Below are 24311 nucleotides of genomic sequence, written 5' to 3'. Positions count from 1 at the left end.
GATGTTCTTAATTCTTTAGTTTAGTCATCCAGCCTGAATGCTCAGGCTGTAATCCAGCAGGCTGATTATGTCATAGCACCAGGGAATTTTTGGAAACTGAGAGCCGATCTGGGTTTGGGCATTAATCCTGACTGCTTTGAACGGCCAGCGCTGGGTAAAAAAACCCACAGTGGACATAAAGCTAATAACCTGTACAGGAGATTGAAGCTTTCCAAACAAATGTGCCTCATATTTTGTTTAACTGGAAAGAAAATACATTTTAGAGTATAACAAATGCAAGTTGAGTAGGTTGATGTCCCCCAAAGAATGTAAAGACAGCCTGAAGTAGCAACTTTGGCTCAACCAATTGTGTGAGTTTGGGCCAGGATTATCTGTTTGTCCAAACAGTGGTAGAAGGGGAATTATGTCATTATTGTTCTCATTCCATTTAGTGCCACAGAAACTTATCATTGTAAACCTACAAACTTTTAGTCACCAGCCTAGATCTTTATTGACAAAGATACAACATCTCCTACCTTGCATGTCTATACTACTATTGGACCGTCTCTCTGCGATCTTGGTCTTGCAGGGTTGTGCGGTACCCTCGACCTCATCTGCACTGTGGTTATCCGCAGAGGTAACAGAACCCTGTGACAGATTCCCATGGGACGAGCGGGTGCTGCTCTGAGACCTCTTATGAAGGGACATTCTGGAAATGAAGGAAACCTGTTAAAGCAGGCTTTATAAAAATACCAAAACAGACTGTGCAAAATCTCTGCTGATTGTGAAATGGGTTACTCAAAAGGCAAGCGTGAAATTTGAATGCACTGTAAAGAGATGTGATAGCAATGGCCAGTATGTTTGTACATGGGTGTGATTCAGAGGTTAAGCTGAAAAGCAGAGTTTGCACAGGGTAGTGATTACGGACAGCAGGGTAAACAACACGTCAAGACCGACCCTTGTTTCGTTCATCATTCTTCCTGAGGAAGATGCAAACAATGCATGGCTTGCATGAAAACTGGAGTGTGGACTAACCCAGTTTTTGAGGAAGTGGTGATGTCCTGAGACAGAGACTCCAGCCACACTCGCTCTTTAGGCAAGCTGCACACAAACTCCGAGTAGCGCTGGCCTGGCTCATATCTTTTGGCCTGTTCACTTAGAGCTTGGTAGTTTACAGATAGAGGCACAGTCTGAGCCTGCTGCATCTGGAACCAGTTCACTGTCACCTACAAGAGTTCATGAGAATAGTCAGTATGCAATAATAGGAAAACAAATATTTTCAATATAAACACAACCATTTAAAAGATGGGGGTCAATAAGAATTATGTTTTGACATAAATTAAAACTTTCAGCAAGTTTATAATGTAACAAGATTACTATTTCAAATAAATGTTGTCCTTTTGAACTTATCAAAGAATCCTGAGAAAAATGTATCATGGTTTCCACAAAAAAATTTGAGCAGAACAACTGTTTCTTGAGCCGCAAATCAGCATATTAGAACGATTTCTGAAGGATCATGTGACACTGAAGACTGGCGTAATGACCCCATCACAGGAACAAATTACATTTTAAAATAATTTTAAAATGTAATAATATTTCACAATATTACTGTTTTGCTGTATTTTTGATCAAATGAATGCATCATTGGTGAGCATATTAGACTTCTTTCAAAAACATTTAAAAATCTTACAGACCCCAAACTTTTGAACTGTAGTGTTATAAAGGGATGTAGTGATACAGACCGCTTTGAGAGTCAGGTCGCATTGGAAGACCAGCTTCCGAATCTGAGTGAGGATCTCACTCTTAGCACTTGACAAGCCGACTTTCTTTGCCTCTAGATCAGCCACACAGGCTTTATACTGCTCCTGCGCTTCCTCTGCCTGGAGTCACCACAAAAACAGACCGTGAGTCAAACAAAATAAAATCATAGTGATTTTACTAGCCTGTTTTAAGCCGCAGTATGTCATTAGCAGAACCAAACCAAACCAAGGTTTACAAAAATGAAACTTTTTATGAAGAAAATGCTCGCCCATTTGCTAGTGTGCTGAGTGGCGTTTAGTGTGATGCTATGTAGTTGCTAGAGTTGTTATAGCAACAGTAATGTTTAGATTATATGGCCAAATTTTCAGACAGTGCATCAGATGTTAAGAAAAATCAAATGAATTCCCACAAACTCTGTTTCTTATTGCCACTTTGATGCCCAGTAAACAAGGACAATAAAAGCAAGGGTGTGTGTGTGTTTGTGCAGTCTGTGATGGTGTTGGAGTTGAATTTAGTGTTTTAAAAATTCTTTATAGAGCACTTTCTGCAGTACCTTCTGTAGGGCCTCTTCCTCCACCCTCCGTTTCTTCTCCAGAGTCCTGCCTCCTGCCGTTGGCTGCTCCTCCTCGGTGCGGCTGGTGGAGCTGCGTGCCTTCTCGTACTCCTCTCTCTTCTGCACCTTCAGCAGACGAGCCTTCTTCAAAGCGTTCTCGGCCTCGCTCTGAAAACACGCATGGGTTATAAAGCGCTATCGTTCTTAAGAAACGTTAGTGATGAAATTCAAGTAATCATAGGTACCGCTTTCTTCAGCTCTCTTTGCCATTGCTCCTTTATCTCTTTCCTCTGCTTGTCCAGGTCATTCTTGCGGGCCAGCAGTGGCTGTTGGAATTATGTGAATTGTATGGAATTACAGGAAATGATTTGTTGAATAGTTAGCTAAAAGTGTACAGCAGAGTCAACTGAATATACCTGTATGAATTTGTTGGTTTGAAGAGCTGTAGCCGTTTGGAGCAGAATTTGATTGTACTCGATCTCATTTTTAAAGGCAGAGACGTAAATATCCCGGAATGGCATGTAGTCCTTTAGATAAAAGACACACAGTCACACAATAATGTCACTTAGAGGCCCAAAACCAAATACAATAACGTTCAAAAGTTTGGGGTCAGTACGATGTTTTAAAAATGCAATTAATTCCTGTTATGACAAAGCTGAATTTTCAGCATCATTACTCCAGTCTTCAGTGTCACTGAAGAATATGCAGATATGCTATCCTAATATGCTGATTTGATGCTCAAGAATCATTTATTACTATTATGTTGAATGTTGAAAACAGTTGTGCTGCTTAACATTTCAATTTCAATTTAATGCATCCTTTATAAATAATCGTACTGACCATAAATGTTTGAGCATCACCTTTGATCAAAACAACATACTAAAAAGACCATCACCTGCTGACTTGCTACTGCCTTTGCAGATTCTGCCATCTTGGCAAAACCTTTTGCACATTCCATGTCTGTCAAACACAGAGAGACCACATGAAACACTAAAGATCAACCTTGAAGACTCAAAACAAGTAAGATCAGGCTTTAAGAATGGACTGACCCAAGCTGAGGCGTTTCTCCACCCAGGCCAACACGTCTTTGGTGTATTTTGACCAGGCCTTGGCATAGAGCAAGGCCGACTCTACTCCACTGTCATTCTTCAGCAGGAGGAGGTCCACCTGCTCCACAGTGGACAGCTCTGGAAACAGAGCATGATCTGGAAACACACACCCAGAACACCGCATATGAACACACGCATACAAAAAATACACAAACGCTCCACATTGTTTAAAAAGATTGCTAAAAATGCACAGAGGAACCCTTTGAAGACATTTATATTTCCTCAACCTCGTCTCTGCGCTCTCTAAAACTGTCATTTAAAATCTACTATTAAATGTTACCGCCTTATTTGGTTTATAGGCCAAATGTTACAAGGCAAATTTTACAAGTTAGCCTTATTAAAGGCAGCGACAGCCCTCAAATTGGTGGCAGACTTGCTTGTTCCCATAAGAGATGTTTCTAAAACTGACACTAATCTGTGTTCACATTAGATGCATGTACGATATATTGCGTGGCATGAGCGTGTGAGATCATCTCATAAAATCTCTGCTTAACCTTCGTCAAATGCACTGACACGCAGCTCAGCCGCGCTGGATCCAAGCACCCCGCCCAATAAGCCACATGTGGTTCCCATTCCTCACACAAATGTCCAAAAAAAACCCAAAGAATGTCAACCATTTGGCAAACAAGAAGAATGTTATACTATATGAAAAACAACACAAGTGTGAAGGTATGGGGTGTGTAGAGCTCTCTTGTTGTTTATGTCCCAAGTCAGTACTGCTCATCTGTCTCTCTGCTAGAACAACGCCTATCATGTATGGTTTGTTTAAACTAGAAAACTTAAAGTTAACTTCAAACTCTGAGCTTGCATTTCTGTTCGGGGGCACATAAAATGAGCGTTGTGATTTACTGCAACACCTCGACGGCACAAGCCTGCTATCTTTGCGATAAAAACAGTGATAGAAAGATGTAAAAGGCGGCTTCATAAAGAAGAAAGGAAATCCATTTACCTGCCAGATCATTTTGACTGCAGCCCCGTGAATCTTCAGAGAGGTTATCAAAAGACTAGAGGAGATAAAGGGAAAGACATTTCACATGGGATGAGAAGTTTGATTACAGAGGTGAGGGATGAGAGAAGGTGCTTCTCTTTCATCTTGTCTCTCAACATCTAGGTCAATCAAAGCTTGAGAACACTGCTCTTTAAATCACAGGTGCCAGCCAGGTTTCACTATTTTCAAAAGACATCTAAACTTAAAGGTAGGGTAGGCATTTTCAGAGAGGCTAGCAACTTTGAAGATCCCTTCAGAGCGTCTCCAAAGCCACACTTTCTTCAAAACACACGCATAACCAGAGCAGATTCTGCAGTAAATGAAGGTGTTAAATTACCTCATACTTCAAAGCACATAACATTACAATGATAATGAACGTAAACAACTTAAAGAACGCTGGCTTGTTCAACCTGACTGCTGGAGATTCATTTCGCCGTTGATAGTTTTGCCATAGAAGCACATAAATCTAAAAAGAACATCACGGGTTGCCATCTCTTATTTACAGTAGTTACTGCATGAACACAGCATAAGCCCGTTGTTTTGGTTCAAGAGGAACTGTAAAAGGTGGCTGCTGATTGTTTGTGATGCTCAGGGACAGTCTGTCTACAACTCTGCACAGCCATCTTACAGAACACACTGATGTGTGTTGTGTGATGTCTGCGCGGAGGTATGGAAATACATAGGTTGATGGGCAAATAGGGCATCGTATCATATCGAACCACATGCAATGACTAGACAAAATTTTTTTGGTCCTGAGACTTCCACAGAAGATATATGTCATCTTTTTTTATATATTTAGACCACTTAAATAATTGATTGCTATCAGGATGTAAAGAGAGTTTCAACCAGTATAACAAAAAGTGTTTCTGAAAAACACTGCCTACCCTACCTTTAAAGGGATAGTTCACCAAAAAATGAAACGTAATTATTTAGTCATGCTTGTTCTAAAAATATGTTTTTTTGCTCATGCTTGTTCTAAAAATATGCTATTTTTTTCCTATGGAACACAAAAGAAGAATTCTGTAGAATCTTCATTCAGGGGTTTTTCCATACAACATTTCATAGTGACCACACCTGTTAAGCGCCGAAAAGGACATAAAAATGCCATAACACTAGTCCATACAACTATACACTAGTGTTCATAGTTTGGAGAAAGGTCGATTTTTTTTTTAATTTTTTTTAAGAAATTAATACTTACAAGAATTAATTAAATTTAATTAATATTCAGCAAATATGCAATAAACTGAACAAAAGTGACATTAAAGACATTTATAATAATACTAAAGATTTCTATTTCAAATTAATGTTGTTCTTTTGAACAATCTATTCAGCAAAGAATCCTGACAAAAATGCATGACAGTTTCCACAAAAAATATTAAGAAGCACAACTGTTTTAAACATTAATAATAGTAAAAAGTGCTTCCTGAAATCAGCATATTAAAATTATCATATTAAAATGAATACTGGAGTAATGGCTACTGAAAATTCATCTTTGCTATCACAGGGATACTCTATATTAAAATAGAAAACAGTTTTTTGATTGTAATAATATTTGTAATCAAATAAATGCATTTCAAAAACATTAAAAACATTTAAAAATCTTATCAACCCCAAACTTTTGAATGGTAGTGCATTTCTAAAGCCATATGATAATTGTGTTTATAAATAGTGAGTCATGGCTAAAATTTCAGTCTGCTTTTCACATAAAGCTACCGTATGGCTAAGACATAGAACGCAGCACACAAGTCATAAGGACTACTTTTATGGTACTTTTTAATGGCAGACGTGGTCACTATGAACTGTTGTTGTATGGAAAAGAGCTGTTCCACTGAAAAAATAGCACATGGGTATGAACAACATGAGAGTGAGTAAATGATGACTTTTTTTGTGTGTGAACTATTTAAGGACCTTTGAAGGCTCAACTTGTGACCAGTGTTTTAAAAAAGCAATGAAGGTGACAACTTACACAACTTCTTCTGGCTTGGGGGTACCCCAACCTGGAGCCACTGTCCACATCTCCCATAAGGAAGTCAGACACTCTGAGTGAAAAAGAAGGACAAGTCACTGCTGGGACACTGCACACAACATAACTTGACCATACATAACACTGTTACAATATTATGATGTTGGTTTTCACAAATATAATAATCAAATAATATAAATCACAAATAGATCATTTTAAATAAAAAATATGAGCAGTATAAAGGGATAGTTCACCCAAAAATGAAAATTCTGTCATCATTTACTCATCCTTATGTCATTCCAAACCTGCATAACTTTCATATTTGAAACATGAATTCTACATATAAACATATTCTAACCATTGAAAGCACATCAAATATGGTAAACAAAAGCTCAAACATACTTGCTTGATGGGTGAGAACCAATGAGGTATGGCTGAGTTTCAGTTTAACATATTTGATGTGCTCTAGGTATGTGCGCTTATCAATGTTTATATGTGAATAAAAAGCTAAATTAAATCTGTTCATCATATAAAACAATGGTGTCTCTTAAGAAGGCTTGAATTAAATTGCTTGATTCATATGTATTACTTCATGTTCTTATGAACATTTTTTTTGAAGTCATCAAAGTTTTGGTTGCATGGACTTTCAACAGAGGGACAAATACCTCTAAGATTTGAAAATCTTACGGGTTTAGAATGACAAGAGGATGAGGCCATTGTTGATAGAATTTTCATTTTTGGGTGAACAAACCCTTTAAAGTAACACTGCAAACGTTCATTTAACTAGCGGTAAGAGAGTGACTACAGGATGCACAGCTGACGTGTGCTGTAAAATCAGAACATGGAAACTGAAAGTAAATCTATACAGAGCATAATATACGTTTAATTACAGAAGAGAGGGCTACGGTACTCACACATTGCCAAAGGTGAATGCCAAAGTGTCGATCGATGTGTATATCTCACCAAATATAGTGCCTTTGTTTTCTTTATTGACTTCCTTGACGTTCACGCCTGTGGGAAGTGAAAAACCACATAAGAAGTGGAGCCAAAAGGCACCAAAATCACAATTATTATTAGATGATGATGAGAAACAAACGCATAGAGCTAGATCTCACTGTGTTTATGGCAATATGAATTTGTCAACAGCTGGGAGCACCACCATAGCTACTGAGGACGATGAGCAGATCCAACGCTTTCCGATAATATATAACTCTCACATTTCACAGGAAACCAATTTTAATATGCTTTAAAGTCAGACTCATTTTGAACACTGTGGTGCCCAAAGAAAAGGAACTTCTAGGTTCTTCCTTATTTAGAGTCTAATGCTGCTTTGTACTAAAGACATGCTTCCCAAGAGTACAGCACAAATGCTGAACAGTTTGCATGTAAATAAATCAAAGGATGCTTTTCTTCATTGTTTCAAGAAGATGATTTATGACCCACCCCATTGGTGCTAATTTTCCATGTTTTGAGCAGTTAGACGATAAATTGACATCCTATTGATGTTGAATCTGTGACAGACAGCAAGTAAAGTCTCCGAGAAGCAAAAAACGTGCATTTACCAAGAGCTTCCTGTCTGCTAGCTGAGCCTCCCCTTTACAGGAAACACTGACAAAAGCTTGAACTCTCAAAACATTCAGAGGACGTTCAAACAACTTTCGCCCAACTTACCAACAACTTTAACTTGCACTTGCCGTCATATCCAAGTTCGCTAGGGTAAAGCATAGATTAACCAAAAGCACAACTCCCTCAGAAATTCAGGAACTAACACCACAGCCTAGTTCACAATAAAGCTCGACTTCCACTTTTTCCTGCCATACAAGAAAAAGTGACGAGGCAATTAAAAAAAGCAACATCTTCAGCTGTAGTTTCCAGTTCCGCATGGGTGCATTTTAAAGTTGAATGCCATGCAAAACGCAGCGACTGTTGGCAGAGATGGGAATCCCCAACTTCAACTGCCACCCATAGGAGGAGACGGCGCTGGAGAAGAGAGCGAGAGAGGTGCGTGGCTCCTGGTGCATGCCTCTCTACTTCTGAATGCAGCTCAGTGGCCCCTGCAATGGAACGCTGACTTCTTCCTCAGGACATCCTGCAGTTCCACAACAATGCTTCCACTTCACAGCTCAAATACGGGTTGGGAATGGCTACATTCAGAAAGTAGTTCTCTCAAAGAAAAAAACCTTGAAAGCATTTTTTGCGTCATTGGACAGACTTCTTTAAAATTCTGTCAATAGGTCTGTTTTAAGAAAAAGCCTAAGAATGATTATTACCACATACTTGTGGCATTCAAACACATGCAGGTATCACTTTATCAGGTGCAATGCGTCATAAGATGAGATAAAATACCTGAGATAACAGAGTCTTCTCCAGATCAGAGGTTAAAATAAAAATAGATTAAAAAAAACAGCGGTTCAGATGCCACTGACTCGCTGAAGACTTGGGTGAGGGAAGAAAGAATTTCAATAACTTGAGACACTTGACACTTTTATTGCTGCGCCCCTGAGAGATTCTTCAGCAAAACTATGCAGCGTTTTTTTAAAAAGAGAGAGGACCGCATGGACAGAGCATGATGGAGGGGGAAAAAATGTGCATCTGATTTCCTGATTTCCTGCTAAGTTCATCGCATTCCATCAAGAGAAAGAAGGCGGCTGACATGAATGTGGGGCGTTAAAATGCAAGCAAGCTGAAGTGTGAGTGGGACACTCATAATGGAATGTCGGTCTTACAGGTAACTTGAGGCGGATATCTGAGGTGATCAGTCTTTCTTCTCAACTTCCCTATTCAAAAATATTAAAAAGGCCTCAAGCACGTCAAAAAAGACAATCCACAGATTATCTTCCTTTGTTAAACTCTTCAGACTTCCTTTTCACAAGAGCCTGTCCTTGGTATAGGACACATGGGAGCTCAGAGGGGTCACTGGCCCTCTAGTGGCAAAGGAGGATACTTTAAAGCGGACACTTGAATGAATACAGCCAAAGTCGGGGGAAAAAAGAACAAAAACACAGTTGGAAACAGCTGGGAATTATGTTTATAACCAATAAGAAACACATTCACAACGTCAATATAGCACAGAAATCATCTGTTCCCTCTTCTGCAACCTGACTGCGAACTGCATTGATGTACACATGAACATTCCTGCGCACTAGCCAGAAGAAGAATTATTCTGACTAGGAGTGGGTGGTATGACCAAAATCAATATCATGTTATGAGTCTTTAGAGAAAACATCACAATGTAGTTATTTGTTCTGAAAATTCAACCATCAAAATGTATTAGTATTTCATAACCATGCAGTAATGACTATATGTTTTGTTTTTTTGGAACTTGATGGATACAAAACAAAAGATAAGATTATTCATAACAAATGAATGATACATCTGCCATCAGTACAAAAACAACTGCTTCACATTATTTAACACTTGAGCCAGAAACAAGAGTTAAAAAAGTGATGCATTACAAATAGGTTTAGAATTAATGCTTAACTCTTAATGTGGCTTAGGCCTAATGCATTAAGATATTGATCTTGGAGGAGCAAATTCTGTATTTGAATAAAACAAACTATGTACACAGAACAGACCATTTTTTTATAGATCAATTCTGAGTAGTTGATTCTTAGGTGGGGCGGAGCTGAAAGAAGATGCTCACCTTTGACTTTGGCGATAACGGTGCCTGCAGCACCAAGAATTTCTGACGAGTTCAGCGGCTGGTGTTTGCCAATGACGACCTTCAACACGCGTACAAGCTCCCCAAGTCGCTCGTTGACCACGTGCTGCGAGCACTCTTGATTTTCTGTGGGTGACAAACAGACAGACAGAGACCACAATCGCATCAGCTCAGCTTCCTCTGCGTGTGTAGGGGATGCACAACTTTAAAACAGAAAGGATACAGCAGTAATGTAGAAAGCTTTGAAATTCACCCGTGTGAAAGTTCCCCAAGCTTCCCCAAGCAAACACATGTTGAGTTGGCATACTGTATGTGACATTGGTACATCCTAACAGCACGCTCGTTTAGAGAAGGCTCAAACGGAGGCGTGTGATGGTGCAAGCCCCTGTGGTTAGAGACGATGAGCAGATTATGAGGCCGTGCCGTGGCTGAGATGCAGACAGTGTTCTGTGCACTTGAGAGATGGCTGACGTCAAGATAAGAAAAGAACTCTGAGACAAACTTGACAGCATCTATTCACATCAATCCAGACGTGTAATAACAGATTTTTTTGACTGTGAGAAAGGTACTTCATAACTGCTGACTGCACTGGATTACTGATGTCATGGAAAAGGAGATCAGAGAGTTTTGACTTGCTTCTCTTAAGTTTTTGAATATCCATTACTGTTTCTAAAGTTTGTGTTCAGTAAGATATATTATGTAAAAAAAACGAATACTTTTAATCACCAAGGATGCATTAAACTGATCAATAGTGACAGTAAAGACATTAATAATACTACAAAGATTTTTATTTAAAATAAATGCTTTTGAATTTTCTATTCAAAGAATCCTGAAAATGTCAGTTTCCACAAAAAATTAAGCAGCGCAACTGTTTTCAACACTGATAATAAGAAATGTTTGTTGAGCACCAAATCAGCATATTAGAAAATCCAGCTTTGCCATCACATATATTAATTAAATTTGAACATGTATTAAAATGGAAAATGGTTATTTTTAAATTGTAACACTATTTTACAATATTGCTGTTTTACTGTAGTTTTGATCAAATAAATGCTTTGTGAGAATAAGAAAAACAATGTGAGAAAAACATTTAAAAATCTTACAACCCCAAACCTTTGAACAGGAGTCTATATGTATGTGTGAATATATGTGTGCAATGCATACAGAGTGAGAAGCCCAGTGATGGAGGTACCTGAATGAAACAACCTTAAAGTGCCCCATTATGCTTTTTTCGAATATTACCTTTCATGCAGACCAATCACAACACACTGGGCCGACTGACCAATCAGTGCAGAGTAGTAATGTTGGGCTGATCAATGATCAATATTATTGATCATCAATTTACATATTTATTTACTAGTTTATTTATTTACTTAATTTTATTATCGCAGGAAATTAGAATATTTTGGTGATCAAGAAAAATGTTACGTTGCATAGAAATATTTCACCCGAAAAGGTGAGCCTGTGTATATCACACATGCACGAGAGTTATGCTGTTGAAGGAGTCTCAAACCACCGTCTGTTTTAAAACCTTTTTCATTGAGGAGTCCCTCAATCCTTATACGCTCGTGTTGGTGTCGCAAGTGAGGTTATGTGGTGATGTCGTTATGAAATTAGGGAAGGCAAATGAACAGTTGGTCCTGATATTCATCTGATAATAATACTAGCTTGATAACAATAAAAATAATGATTCAATACATTAATGGGAAAACCAAGTATCATTTGATATCAAAGGCATCAGCCATTAGCGATATCTCCGACTATCGTCGATACACAATACTATCGTCTATCGGCACAACACTACAGAGTAGGCCTGTGGCAAGGAGGGGTTAAAAGTGACTGAATCCTCAGACTCTTTGAAAAATGAGGTGATGTGCTGTGTACTGTATATTACGAGTTTTATTAAGTGTTTTTTTTTTTACCTGGGATGCATGTAAACTTATTTTAGGAGAACAAAATTAGAAACCTTTAAAATAGTATAATAGGGGCACTTTAAAATCAACGTGAAACCCCTTTAAATGTGAATCCACTACAAATATGTAGACTTGCTGAATAGACATTAGGATAAAAAAAAAAAAAAAAGTTTACACCATGTGAACCCATAAACGAAAACCACAATCTCTAATCTCTCTTGTTTGGATTAGGATAAAGTGGACGGTAATTTGTCTGTGTGCAATGGATGACTTCATATCTAACTGAATGTTGCAAACTGGGTTCGTGAAGTTTTGATAGCAGGAGCATCTGTTTTTTATCCTTTCTGTGCAGATGTACATCATGCCACAGGGATGAGACAGAAGCTTTATGAGTGCACAGTTACAACGTGGAAGGTATGTGTGTGTTTGGCGGAACAGAGAGAGAATCACTTCTCCCACTATAAAAAAGGAAGAAAAAAAGTAGGAAGCTCAAAATGTTTTGACAGTTAAGCATCTTCAATTTATCATCTGCATTTACCACCCTAAATTCCCCTCAGTGTGAAAACACATGGAAAAACAAATGAATAAAAGATGTCAGGGAAACAAGGCCATGACTCTGTGGCGCCAAAAATGATAAGTGATGGATTTTTTGCCTCTCTATTACCTATAATCTCCATCATCACTCCTTTTCCTCCAACTCAGTCCCACGAATGCATGTGTAGCCTATGCAATGACCGCCTGGCACATTGCTTTAAGACCAACGTGTCAGTCACTTCCGTTTACATCAAGTCATTGTATAATGATTATTAATATGCATGAGGAGAGGCATTCAATCCAATGAGTCTTTGTTGTGGGCAGGACTATGTGCAATGCTGCAGAAACAAAAAGTAGCGTCACTTGGACAAAAAAACTGATTAACATCAAGATATCTTTTATTGTTTCTGTGTTAGTCACAGCTAGGCTCAGGCAGAAACTGTAGAATTTTTCATTTTTGTGGAATCTTTTTGGGGAATTTTACATAAATTAAATGAGCTAAAAGCATAATCAAATTAGCCAAAACATTTAATAAACAAACATGTAAGGAGCTAGAGATTTGTAGAATTTATTGAATTAATTTTATGATTAAAATTTAAGAATTACAATTAGGGCTGGGTTAAAATGATTGATTTCTCGATTTTAATCAGGGTTTCCCCAGGTTTGATCACCCCAAATTTAAGACTTTTTTAAGACCTTTTTAAGACCACTTTAATGAAAATTAAGACCTACATCGCACCCATTATGCAGTCGTAAAACACCAGATCAAATCCCAATAATGACTATTACTAACAAATGTTTTAATTAAAAATATTTATTATTAAAAAAAACTAATTCAACAAAACACTGCAAAGTGATGTTTTTGGTAAATATCAAACATTCATAACAATAAACAGATAAACTAACTTTACAAATCGTCTTAGTAAAGTTTCTCAGCATTCAAATTGCTTCAACCATTGCTTCAGAGGGGTAGACAGGTAAGAGAGATATAGATAGTAGGGGTGTAACGGTTCACAAAATTCACGGTTCGGTTCAATACGATACACTTGTGTCACGGTTTGGTACGTTTTCGATACAGCAAAAATAAATAAATGGCAGATAATTTTTTTTTTATTATTATTTTTTTATTAAAACTAACACACTTTGACCAATGATGGAGCTATAATAGACTCTTCTTAGGAGCATAAACAAAACAGCACCTTGGAAAAAAATGAAATGTAACCTAATATTGTAGTAGTTATAAACAAAGGTCTATTTTTAGTTCAGATTAAAATTTGAGGGCAGCAATTGTATTCATAATGTCAAAATAAAACCAACGTAATGTTACTTGAAAGCATTATAGCCTACTATTCCTGCCAAACTTCCATGGTTGCAGTTAGTGTTACTACAGTAAATCCATGGTGAATGTTGCTGATCTGTGGACGCTCGATAGTTCATTCATGGCACAATGTTTCTTCCTGGCTTCCACGCGCTGTTTGATCCGTTAATAACGGAGAAATGTGAATGTTTCTCACTAGATCTCACAGCGATGTTATTACTTCTGTGGCGAATTCAAATGATTTATTTACTGGATCTCTTATTACCGCTGCTGTGACAGTGTCGCTTGATCAAGATCGCTCGCGCTGCACTAGTCCAAACTGATAAGCGGTCCTTCAACCACACTATAAAGCCTGTTTTAAGCCTGTTTTATGCTTCTGCGTCGAATCGACGGCGTACCCCCGCAGACCCCTCTGCGTCGCCGCGAACCCCTCTCCAACCCCTCCGCCGTAGCTCGACGTGCACCTCCAAAAAATTGTAACTACGCGTCGAGGCGACGCAGACCGCAAGGGCTTCGATTGGTGTATGAGAGCAGAGAGCAAGACTGAACATTTGCATCCTCGTGATTCAGTGCACTTTTGTAAATAGTTCATTTTCTTAGATAATGTTTTATATTACGGTTAACTTATATTGTGTTTCAGTTTTATATTGTGTGTTTCTTGTACCTATTACTCTTTTTTTTTTTTTTTATTGTATACTTAAACCTTTGCCCTTTGTTCTTGGCGTGCTTTTTTACTCATTGCACATTAATAGATCAATGGTTGTTTTGAAAAAAAGTTTATTTACATTTGTTGTTCAACGTCGATTAGCTCCAGCTGCAACAACCATAGACGGGCAACAACACTCTCTCTCTTTCGCTCGCGCGGAACCAGCGCACGGAACCAAAACAAACTAGCAAAGAGATTCGCGAACCACACCCCACCTAGCGTTCTGGCGGTGAAATGCACCGCGATGCAATGCAACCCGACGCAGAACCATAAAACAGCCACGACGCCGTAGGAGTGACGACGTAGCTACGCCGTGGAGTTGACGCAGAAGCATAATGAGGCCTTTATGCTTCTGCGTCGAATCGACGGCGTACCCCCGCAGACCCCTCTGCGTCGCCGCGAACCCCTCTCCAACCCCTCCGCCGTAGCTCGACGTGCACCTCCAAAAAATTGTAACTACGCGTCGAGGCGACGCAGACCGCAAGGGCTTCGATTGGTGTATGAGAGCAGAGAGCAAGACTGAACATTTGCATCCTCGTGATTCAGTGCACTTTTGTAAATAGTTCATTTTCTTAGATAATGTTTTATATTACGGTTAACTTATATTGTGTTTCAGTTTTATATTGTGTGTTTCTTGTACCTATTACTCTTTTTTTTTTTTTTTATTGTATACTTAAACCTTTGCCCTTTGTTCTTGGCGTGCTTTTTTACTCATTGCACATTAATAGATCAATGGTTGTTTTGAAAAAAAGTTTATTTACATTTGTTGTTCAACGTCGATTAGCTCCAGCTGCAACAACCATAGACGGGCAACAACACTCTCTCTCTTTCGCTCGCGCGGAACCAGCGCACGGAACCAAAACAAACTAGCAAAGAGATTCGCGAACCACACCCCACCTAGCGTTCTGGCGGTGAAATGCACCGCGATGCAATGCAACCCGACGCAGAACCATAAAACAGCCACGACGCCGTAGGAGTGACGACGTAGCTACGCCGTGGAGTTGACGCAGAAGCATAATGAGGCCTTAACGAGTAGCCCAGTTTCGTTCCGCTTACATTACGTTTGCACATTTGATGTTGGACAATGTTGTGGTCGCGCCGGCGTCTCTTACATTATGAGCGCGCTTGCCACGCGCAACGCGCCTACATTTGAAATAATGAAATTTTGGTCGGCAGGAAAAATGGTCCAACGAACCGTTCGGTTTGAAAATGCGTACACCGAACCGAACGACACTTCCCCATGATGTCTCTCCTCTCGACTGATCGATTAGAATGTTGTTCCATTGCCGCCGGCGCGAAAACCCAAACTATTGTTTGAGACGTTCTCTGACGTTACACTAAACCCTGTTGAATTTTTTGAATAAATAGGCTAGTATAATGAAATTTAAGACCTTCATTAAAAAAATTAAGACTTGGACAACGGAATTTAAGACTTTTTAAGGCCTTAATTTAGGAACATGACATTTAAGACCTTTTTAAGACTTTTAAGACCCCGCGGCTACCCTGTTAATCGATTCTCATTTTGAAGAACCGATATCAATTTTTAAACCCATAGAATTATCTTTAAGTCTATTCTGTTTTCAGTTGATGATTGAACAAAGCCTTGTAGACTGCCCTCCCATCCTAAAAATAGCAATACGCACTTGTAAGCGCATATGACTTCCACTTTACTACTAGTTACAGCACAAAAATAAATATGAATGAACATCATAAGGTATGTTGAAAGATAGGCCTACATTACAACTTATTGAAATCTGTATCATGTTACATGTAATCGCTCAATCAGTGTTTCAACCGCGGAAAGACTTCAATAAAACAGCTTGTAAACAATGTCACATAAAGTTACATTTACCACAGAAAAGCCATTCAATGTCCAAAAACTTGTTAGTCAGCTAGAAAAAAATATATGTTTTCGCATTAAAAACTATTACACTTTTATTTCTTGGAAATGCACATTTGACAGTAAAGCAATGAGCTAGTTGAGATGCATATAAAAATATATATTAATAACAACAGTAACATGTAAAACATGTATAGGGAAAAAAAATTATATATTTTTTCATATATTTTCATAATTTTAATAATATTTTAATATTAGATGTGAACAGTGTAATATTGTGGTGAATTCAAATGCTTTCTTAATCTACTAGCGCTGTGCAGTAACGGTGTCGCGTGATCAAACTCACACCGCGCTGTCTAATATTGGTCTGAGCTGATAAACGGCCCGCGCTGCGCAGCTCAAACGAGAAGCGCGGTTTATATGCAACAGAAATGCCAGCTTGCGCAACGTGGTGGTGTTTCGCACCAGTGCAAATCGCAAACTTCTGAATCAAAAATGAATCGAATTGTGAAATTTGTGTCAATGCCCAGCCCGAATTACAATTCTTTGGAGTTCTTCAGGCACATATTTTGTGTGGGCCTGTTTTTTTGTTTCTTTTTTGCTGGTGCAAGAGTGAAGATATTGTTGTGTGCCTGGGAGAAAGGAGAAAGAAATGGCTCGCGGGACCCCCGCAAAAAAATTATTTTGAAAAAGTGAAGAAGTTTGATACAGAATGTTATTCTTGTTATTCATCTATTCATCAACAAAAAACACTTAACAGGCATATTGGATTTTCTTCATGTCTCCTGCAACAAAATGAGTTTCACGGGTTGGGGGAATTGGAATTTTCTTCATGGCACCGAAATGAGACAGAATCTACATAGATCCACATAGATCTCTACCTGTTGGCTTTTGCTGACAAGAGCGGGACAAAGCGTGAAAGATATGGGCGGAAGCTGGACAAAAATAGAACACTTTTTTTCTGGAAATGGACGGGAGGAGTAAAAAATCCATTCCACGCAGGCCTCTTATCTTGAGGTAATGAGTATATACAAAAATCTTAAAATCATGCATTAAGGACACTAAAAGATCCTGCATTAGCACAACATAATGACCTCCCTCCTCCAACCTGGGTGACCAGGCGCACGTCTTCAAACCCACAGGATTAGGAGATTCCAGAGTGGTAAGAGGAGAGGAGGCTCTAGCCCCAGGGATACTCAAGTGTATCCTCTCTCCTCTCTGACTTTGAAGTGTCCCTCTGACAAAAGGCCTCCATTAGAAGCCCCTACCCCAGCTGAAGGTCTTCCCCTCTCTGCCCTCCTAATTACTGGTGAGGGGTCAAGTCCCAAGTAGGTCACAGAAGGAAAAGCCTTTTCTGTAGAGATGCACCGTTCGACCGGCCAGGGACTGGAATTCGTCAGCTGCGCGTTCTCGCTCTCATCTCTCCGACGGCGAGGTTAAATAGTGCTTGTATTGTGCATCATTGTACTAATTCCTGCAGGTTTCGTGCTCAAAAACAAAATTTTGCATTGAAGAAAAGTAGATTTTTTTGTTTGTATATGCTGTCAATTATAGTTATTTGAAAGAAAATCGGAATCGGATGCATCTCTACTTTTCTGATTAAGCTGTCTGTTCACAGCACATTTTTAATGGTAATCCAGGTGCAGCCACATCTAAAAAGCACAACCGAAGTGCTGTTGGTCTCTAAAGATGTTTGATTTTTAAAGTGTGGCCTGACATGCAGGACAGGTCAGTTTGAATGACAGGGAGTGATCCACCCCCCCACCCCTCAAAAGCCTGATGGAATGTTGCATCCGCCCAACGGGGGCCCAGCACACAGGGGATGTGTCATGTGTCAGACCTGATTGGGGTCCCAGGACGTCTTCATGCCAGCGTAGCAATCGGTGCTCTTCAAATCCGCTCTAACTCGGTTATGAATAATGCATCATCTGGGCCCCCAAACTCTTCAGTGCTGTCAAAACAATGGGATTTTAAAAAGTATGCATGAAAACTGCTCAGGGGGAACTTCGGGGCTTTGTTTCTGTGGGGATACTGCCACATGCATTGTTCAGGATGAGCCCCCTGCTGACGGCCCTCCGTCCAGGGTCTATTTCACCCGGAGAACTCCAGCAGCGAGTCGCCGTCCCTCCCACGCTTGGCCTGCGTGCTGGCCCAGCCACGCTTCACGCTCAGTCTCTTCATGTTTCCCTTGTGATCTTCGCCTGCCCCTCCGTCTCTGATCAGAGCCGTTTAACATAATCTCACCCAACTGCCAACAAGCCTCGCACCGCAGTGTGAGAACGAAGGCCGCAAACAGCCCTATATCCCACATCTTATCGGCAAGAAAGTCAAGGCAGTTACACATAAGGGATCTATCCCGTAGCTGACAGGTCTGACATGTTTTTTAGATCTCAGCAAGTTAAACTGACAGATGGATGTTTTTAAATTGAGGTTGTGAACAACATGTCCTAAGCTCAGAGGGACAAAATGCAACAGGATGTTATTGAACTGCTGGCCTGAAGGTCCATCAAATGAATGATACAGAATCAACATGAAGGAAAATATAATATTGAAATTAAAATAAATATTTTTTTCAATTATTTAAATAAATATTAAATGTTGTTATAAAATAAATTCAATACTTAAGTTATTTATTATTAATATAAATAATAATTTAAAAATACTATTTTAATGCATCCCACTTTAACTCAATCTCATTATAACTATTGAACAGTACAAGCAACTGATTAATCACACATTTTTCTGTGATTAATTGCACCTAACATTGAAACCTCTAATAATAAATATATTTACACATTGATGTAATCCCCAAATTAATATAGAATGATGAATAATATTGTAGTTAATATTTGAAAAAATAAGAAAAAAACATTTAATTAATGTTTATATTATTATTTTAAATATAAATAAAAATATTTGTTTAGTGTTATTGTTAAACAATCCACATCAAATGCAAAAATTAACATGTTAATTTTCCCCAATTCTACCATTAACTATAACCAAACTAAAAACTAGAGATGCACCGATTACAATTTTCTGGGCCGATTCCGATTTCCGATTTTTCATTAAGTTTGACCTGCCGATACCGATTTTAGCCGATTCCGATTTCATTTTTTCTAACCACTTTACAGCACACACAAATATTTTATATTTATATTTATATTTATATATATACAAATATCTTTTCTGTAATAGAACATTTTACAATTTGCATAGTAGGCCTACATATTTTTTTGAACACATAAACGCTATAAAATAGAACTATATTAATTACTCCAGGTGTGGGTAATTCACACATCTGAAGTGCAGTGTTATGGAAGAACCATTTCCTTTTCACATTCAATATCCAATAATTTTTTTATATATGTATTTAGCAAACTAAACGTCTGTATGAAAACAGGGAATGGCAATAAAATAATATATAAATAAAACATAAAATAAATATAGCCTTGCAGTATAAAGATATTTCTCAAAGCACACACACACACAGGCCTATTGGAATCACTTGTACAAACTTAATAATAAAACAAGTTTAAATGGGTACGTTTTCTATAAATATTAGTCTTCTTTTCTGACATGGCCTACACCAGTTATTGTTAAAACACGCAAATTCTGTGCATTTTGGGCACTTTTTTTGTGAAACCCTATTTAGGCTATTTTGTCCATCAAAAGTGTGCTTTCCCTTTAATTGAGCGCGAGCAGTGCAGCAAATAGACTCGGCGCCGAAACACGCGCTTCACTGCTCGCGACGCTCCTGCTTGACGCTCACGCGCTGCTCCTGCTGCCGTTGTGAATGCACTCATTGATTAACATCATGCCGAAAAAAAATACGCGCTTGCGGTCTGAACGGACGTAATTCACGAGGTTTCCTACATGTGTGCACGGGTGTGATGCTGATGTTGCGCGATGTTAATCATGCGGCGCCCGAGTGCATTTGACCGGCATAAAATTGGCATTTGTCAGACTGACCGGCCGGTCGCCGGTCACGGCCGATCACGTGAAAATCGGCCAATTCCGGTCACCTGCCGATCAATCGGTGCATCTCTACTAAAAACGTTTAGTACAAGTCAATTAAACATCAGCTACATTTTTAGGGCTGTTAGTCGGAAACTCGTCACTCTTTTCCTGAGAAAAACGGTCGTATGCTTTTTGTCCCACCATATGTTCCAAATGCTTCCTAGAAAATGAGCCACTTGACACAATGTCATCACACACTTCAAAGCTTTTACGCACTGCTGTTGGCATTTCCTACGTTGCTAACAACAGGTAATCAATAGGCACGTCTCAACCTGCCTTAGTTTCGCTTTGCCCAAAGCGGCAGACAAGCTTAGTGACGCTCTGTAGTAAATCATCTGTGAGAAAGCAGCACTGGGTTTGCCGTTGTGCCCGTCGGCCTTCTTCACACCGTCCCACTTCTCTTTTACGGGAACAGAAAGAGCATTCTTTGAAGTGCAGGAAATTAGCAAAGTCTGGAGTATCCCATTATTAGCACATAAGAGGAAATAAACAAACCAAAAGCAGCGGTCTAAACTGACAAGTCACACTTTTCATGTTCAAATTCAGTTCCACCAAAATAACCTCTATCAAGAGGCCTTTATTTGGCATAAACCCAAAAAAACACACTCTACATCCAGCACTAATGATGGCCCTGTACTTAGCTAGGATTTCATGGGCCAACTGGCACATCCCCATGACCAATCCGCTGAACTGTGGCTATAAATCCACACCCCAGGAAATGCTACCCAACCACAGGCCCACACAAAAACATCCCTCACCTTCAGTGGGAAAGTTACAGCCCAACAAATCTCTCTTCTCCACTTCACAAGCGCAGCGAGCCATTATATCACCTACCACCGGGGCTTCGGCAATGGTGCCACCCGCAACACTCTGTGAAACAATCGTGTAAAACGAGGGTTGGGTGTCTTTTTTCACTTTTTCAATTTGGAGGGTTTTGTCCATATCCCCAGATTAACACCACTAATATATGCCAAAGGGGCCGCCATACCAAGACCTCCAACAGGCTGGTGCATTCACGAAAACTATTTGTTGACCAGGCCCAGCTATAGGAAAATACTCTTTTATGCCTGAACCCCTCATTTGTTTTGCATCTATCAGATTGCACCTGTAAGGGTGAGTGCAGGTGACTGAGGAACTTGGAAATAAATGTAGGGAATGATAAAAACCAAATGAAATCTACCATCTGACTGGCTGTTTAAATTTAAAGGGGATGTCTAATGTTATTTCATGCATTCTGATTCTCATGCTAAACATGGCCAAAGTTTCATAAAACGAGTTGGACGGAGTATTTATGTGCCAAATACACTCCTTCAGGGTTTGTACAAGTTTCGGGAAGTTTTTTCCAAGAATGGCCCAGTATGACTAGCCTGACTACGTCAGACTTCCTAATTCCGCTCAATTTCATTTCGCTTCTGTATTCAGTCTGAGAAAGCGTAATAGCTTTCCGTTTTCTCCGGCCTGAAAACAGCCGGCCAATCAACGAACAGAGGGCGGGCTGAGAGCCGTGACGTAGACACTGATTGGACCGTGGATGCGTAGATTTACTTCACATAATCTGCAAAAGTCATTCACAGCCATGTTCACTCCGGTGTTTCGCTCGATGGTTTTGTTTTCGCATCATACTACATGTGTTTACAGTGGAAGTTAGATGCGGCTGAGCATGCGCATAACACACGCCATAACCAAACGTTATGTGATTGGCTTACGGGAACCAATGATTTTAAACTTCCGACAAGCGCCCCCCCGCGAGAAAGAAAACGCTTTTCAATTATGATATGCCAGACTCTGTCTACGAAGCAAAGCGAAGTAGCAGAGTTTGGTATTACCAGGCTACAGTATGACGTCATAAAGGGTGAAATTCCTTGTATGGGCACTTGCGCGGCGCCTCTTGGACAGTGAGGGCGTCGAGGAGAGTTGAAGTCAGGTCAACTTTATGGTAATGAGCTATGACGCGGTTCGGCGGCAACCAATCGGAATGTAGAAGTCCTTTGCTTGAGAGGATTCCAGAGATCGCAGTCCTGTAAACTTTGGTTCAAACCACATTAGTGGCATGACCACATAAGAAGGCATGCAACACCGATCTGACCAATTGCATTAAGGCTACACTTCAACCAGTACAGTTATTGTAATATAGGCTGCACACAAATTAATGTTAATTAAAGACCAAGGCTAGTTAATGTCTCCTATAAACTGCATGTTGAAATTAGACTAGAACTTAACCATAAACATAAAAGCCACACCTCACAAATGGCTTTTAATTGGTTTATTTCGTTAGCAAACATATAGGCTAACTATAATTGTGAAATTCTTTCCATCGATCAATTTCTTACTTTCACTTACAATTTCTTACAAAATTACGTTACAATTTCATGAGGTTAACTTATACCCTATTGTGCTCAGTCTGCACAAATACGAATCAACATGCTTGTTTGTTTTACGGCCCCTTTAAATAAAGTTTAAAAAAGACCAAGAATTCAACGTCAGAGCGTCCACAAATCTTTTTACAGCGTTATTGGCAGGGCAGCCGGAACGAATTTTGACGCTCTCGCCAGCGGCGGTGTGAACGATCAGTCAGCCTTACCCCCTCCGCCTATGATTACCAATTCCAACCAAACTAAAACACAAACTCTTTCCATGACCGTTATCATGAGTCACTCTCTCGCTGATTTACCTGATGATTTTGAAGTTAATTATGTAAAATGCAATTCATCATCATGTAAACAAACAAAAAGCATGCGCTCTTGTGTCAGGTTGTTATGTTGTAATGCTAAAAGTAAAGGAAGGAATGTGTGTATTTATGACCCACCAGGACCAATCAGAGAGGTCCCCGAATCTCAATCGCTGCTGATTGGATAAAATGAATAGAGAATATCTTGTGCTCGAGTCCCCGGATCAGCGCCTATGCTCTGCAGGCCTGTGGTCTTGGGGAACCCCATTCATTACAGTCTAGAGAGACCTGCTTTGTGTACCAGTGACAGTACTCCCGCGTTTAAATGTGGTCATCACGCCCAAAACTTTGTAGTGTGTACATGGCCAATGCGTATAATCTTTGTGAGCAATAATAAGAGCTTTACGACTGGAGAAAAATAACTCCGTTGGAAGATTATTTTTTAACCAAGTCTAAGAAAAGAGAAAAACCTGAGCTAATTTTAGCATTTTGCTTGGTTCTGTGTGGACTCAGATCCTTCAGAGTTCCCATGCTTAAGGGTTGAGAGAGTCTCATCAAACTGAACCTTTTCATTATGGACTGCAGCTTTTTAAGCCACTCACCATTGGCAGAAAGCGAATCAGGTAGATTCACAAATAAATACAGCACAAAAATAAAAGCCGGACGGGCTCTCAATATCAAATACGACATATTATTTATATAAAATAGGCTAATATTTATGGAACAAGGCAGAACGTACTCGGTTACTTACGTAACCTCGGTTCCCTGAGAGATAAGGGAACGAGTATTGCGTTGCAAATGCTATGGGAAAACTCCTTTTCTCGAGAAAAGAACGGCCATGGCGTGTAAAGCAGAAGCAGCCTGGCCAGCGGCGGAGTATGCACGATCCGCGAGTGCTGAAGACGTTCTGCACGGCTTTGCGCGGCCTTTGCTCTCCAACTGCCAGCAGTGGGAGGACACAAATGGGCGGCGACCGCTTCTTCCAGTGGCGGGAGCTTCACATATCATTTTTCCTCAGCGCCGTCAACAGATGAGAGCGTTAAGAGGCAGAAGAGCGCGTGCGCACTGAAAAAGGTGATTTACTCGCCAAACGGAAAATCTACCCGCATTTGGCGCTTGGCGGGTGTTCATTTCGGACCCTGTAATCGCTCAATCAGTGTTTCAACAGCAGAAAGACGTCAATAAAACAGCTTGTAAACAATGTGTCACGTAATGTTACATTTAATTCAGAAAAAAACATGAAAATTAACTCTAGAGAGGAGCATTTTGCTAAATATGTGCACCATATTCATTATAATTTT

General features: G+C 39.6%; 1 protein-coding gene across 3 annotated transcripts in view; it reads right to left on the bottom strand.

The window, feature by feature from the left end:
* The window catches only part of arhgap29b (Rho GTPase activating protein 29b), a 39890-nt gene that overhangs the window by 8013 nt on the left and 7566 nt on the right, over nt 1–24311 (bottom strand). The window contains exons 3-14 of one of the 3 annotated variants that reach the window (XM_084410199.1): nt 9997–10140; nt 7268–7364; nt 6357–6429; nt 4352–4406; nt 3343–3498; nt 3189–3253; nt 2710–2820; nt 2539–2619; nt 2294–2461; nt 1722–1859; nt 1015–1205; nt 516–688 (exon numbers count right to left, since the gene is read on the bottom strand). In XM_084410199.1, the coding sequence (XP_084266325.1) occupies nt 516–688; nt 1015–1205; nt 1722–1859; nt 2294–2461; nt 2539–2619; nt 2710–2820; nt 3189–3253; nt 3343–3498; nt 4352–4406; nt 6357–6429; nt 7268–7364; nt 9997–10140 (1452 nt within the window). Of the gene's footprint in view, nt 1–515; nt 689–1014; nt 1206–1721; nt 1860–2293; nt 2462–2538; nt 2620–2709; nt 2821–3188; nt 3254–3342; nt 3499–4351; nt 4407–6356; nt 6430–7267; nt 7365–7796; nt 7832–8024; nt 8393–9996; nt 10141–24311 lie in introns of those variants that run through there. The other 2 variants (XM_084410200.1, XM_084410201.1) reach the window with 2 other exon arrangements.

Source organism: Rutilus rutilus (genome assembly GCF_951802725.1).
Source record: "Rutilus rutilus genome assembly, chromosome: 6".
In the NCBI taxonomy this organism is placed as follows: domain Eukaryota; kingdom Metazoa; phylum Chordata; class Actinopteri; order Cypriniformes; family Leuciscidae; genus Rutilus; species Rutilus rutilus.
The sequence above is the reverse complement of the archived record's forward strand: the minus strand, read 5'-3'. Positions and strand labels throughout refer to the sequence as shown.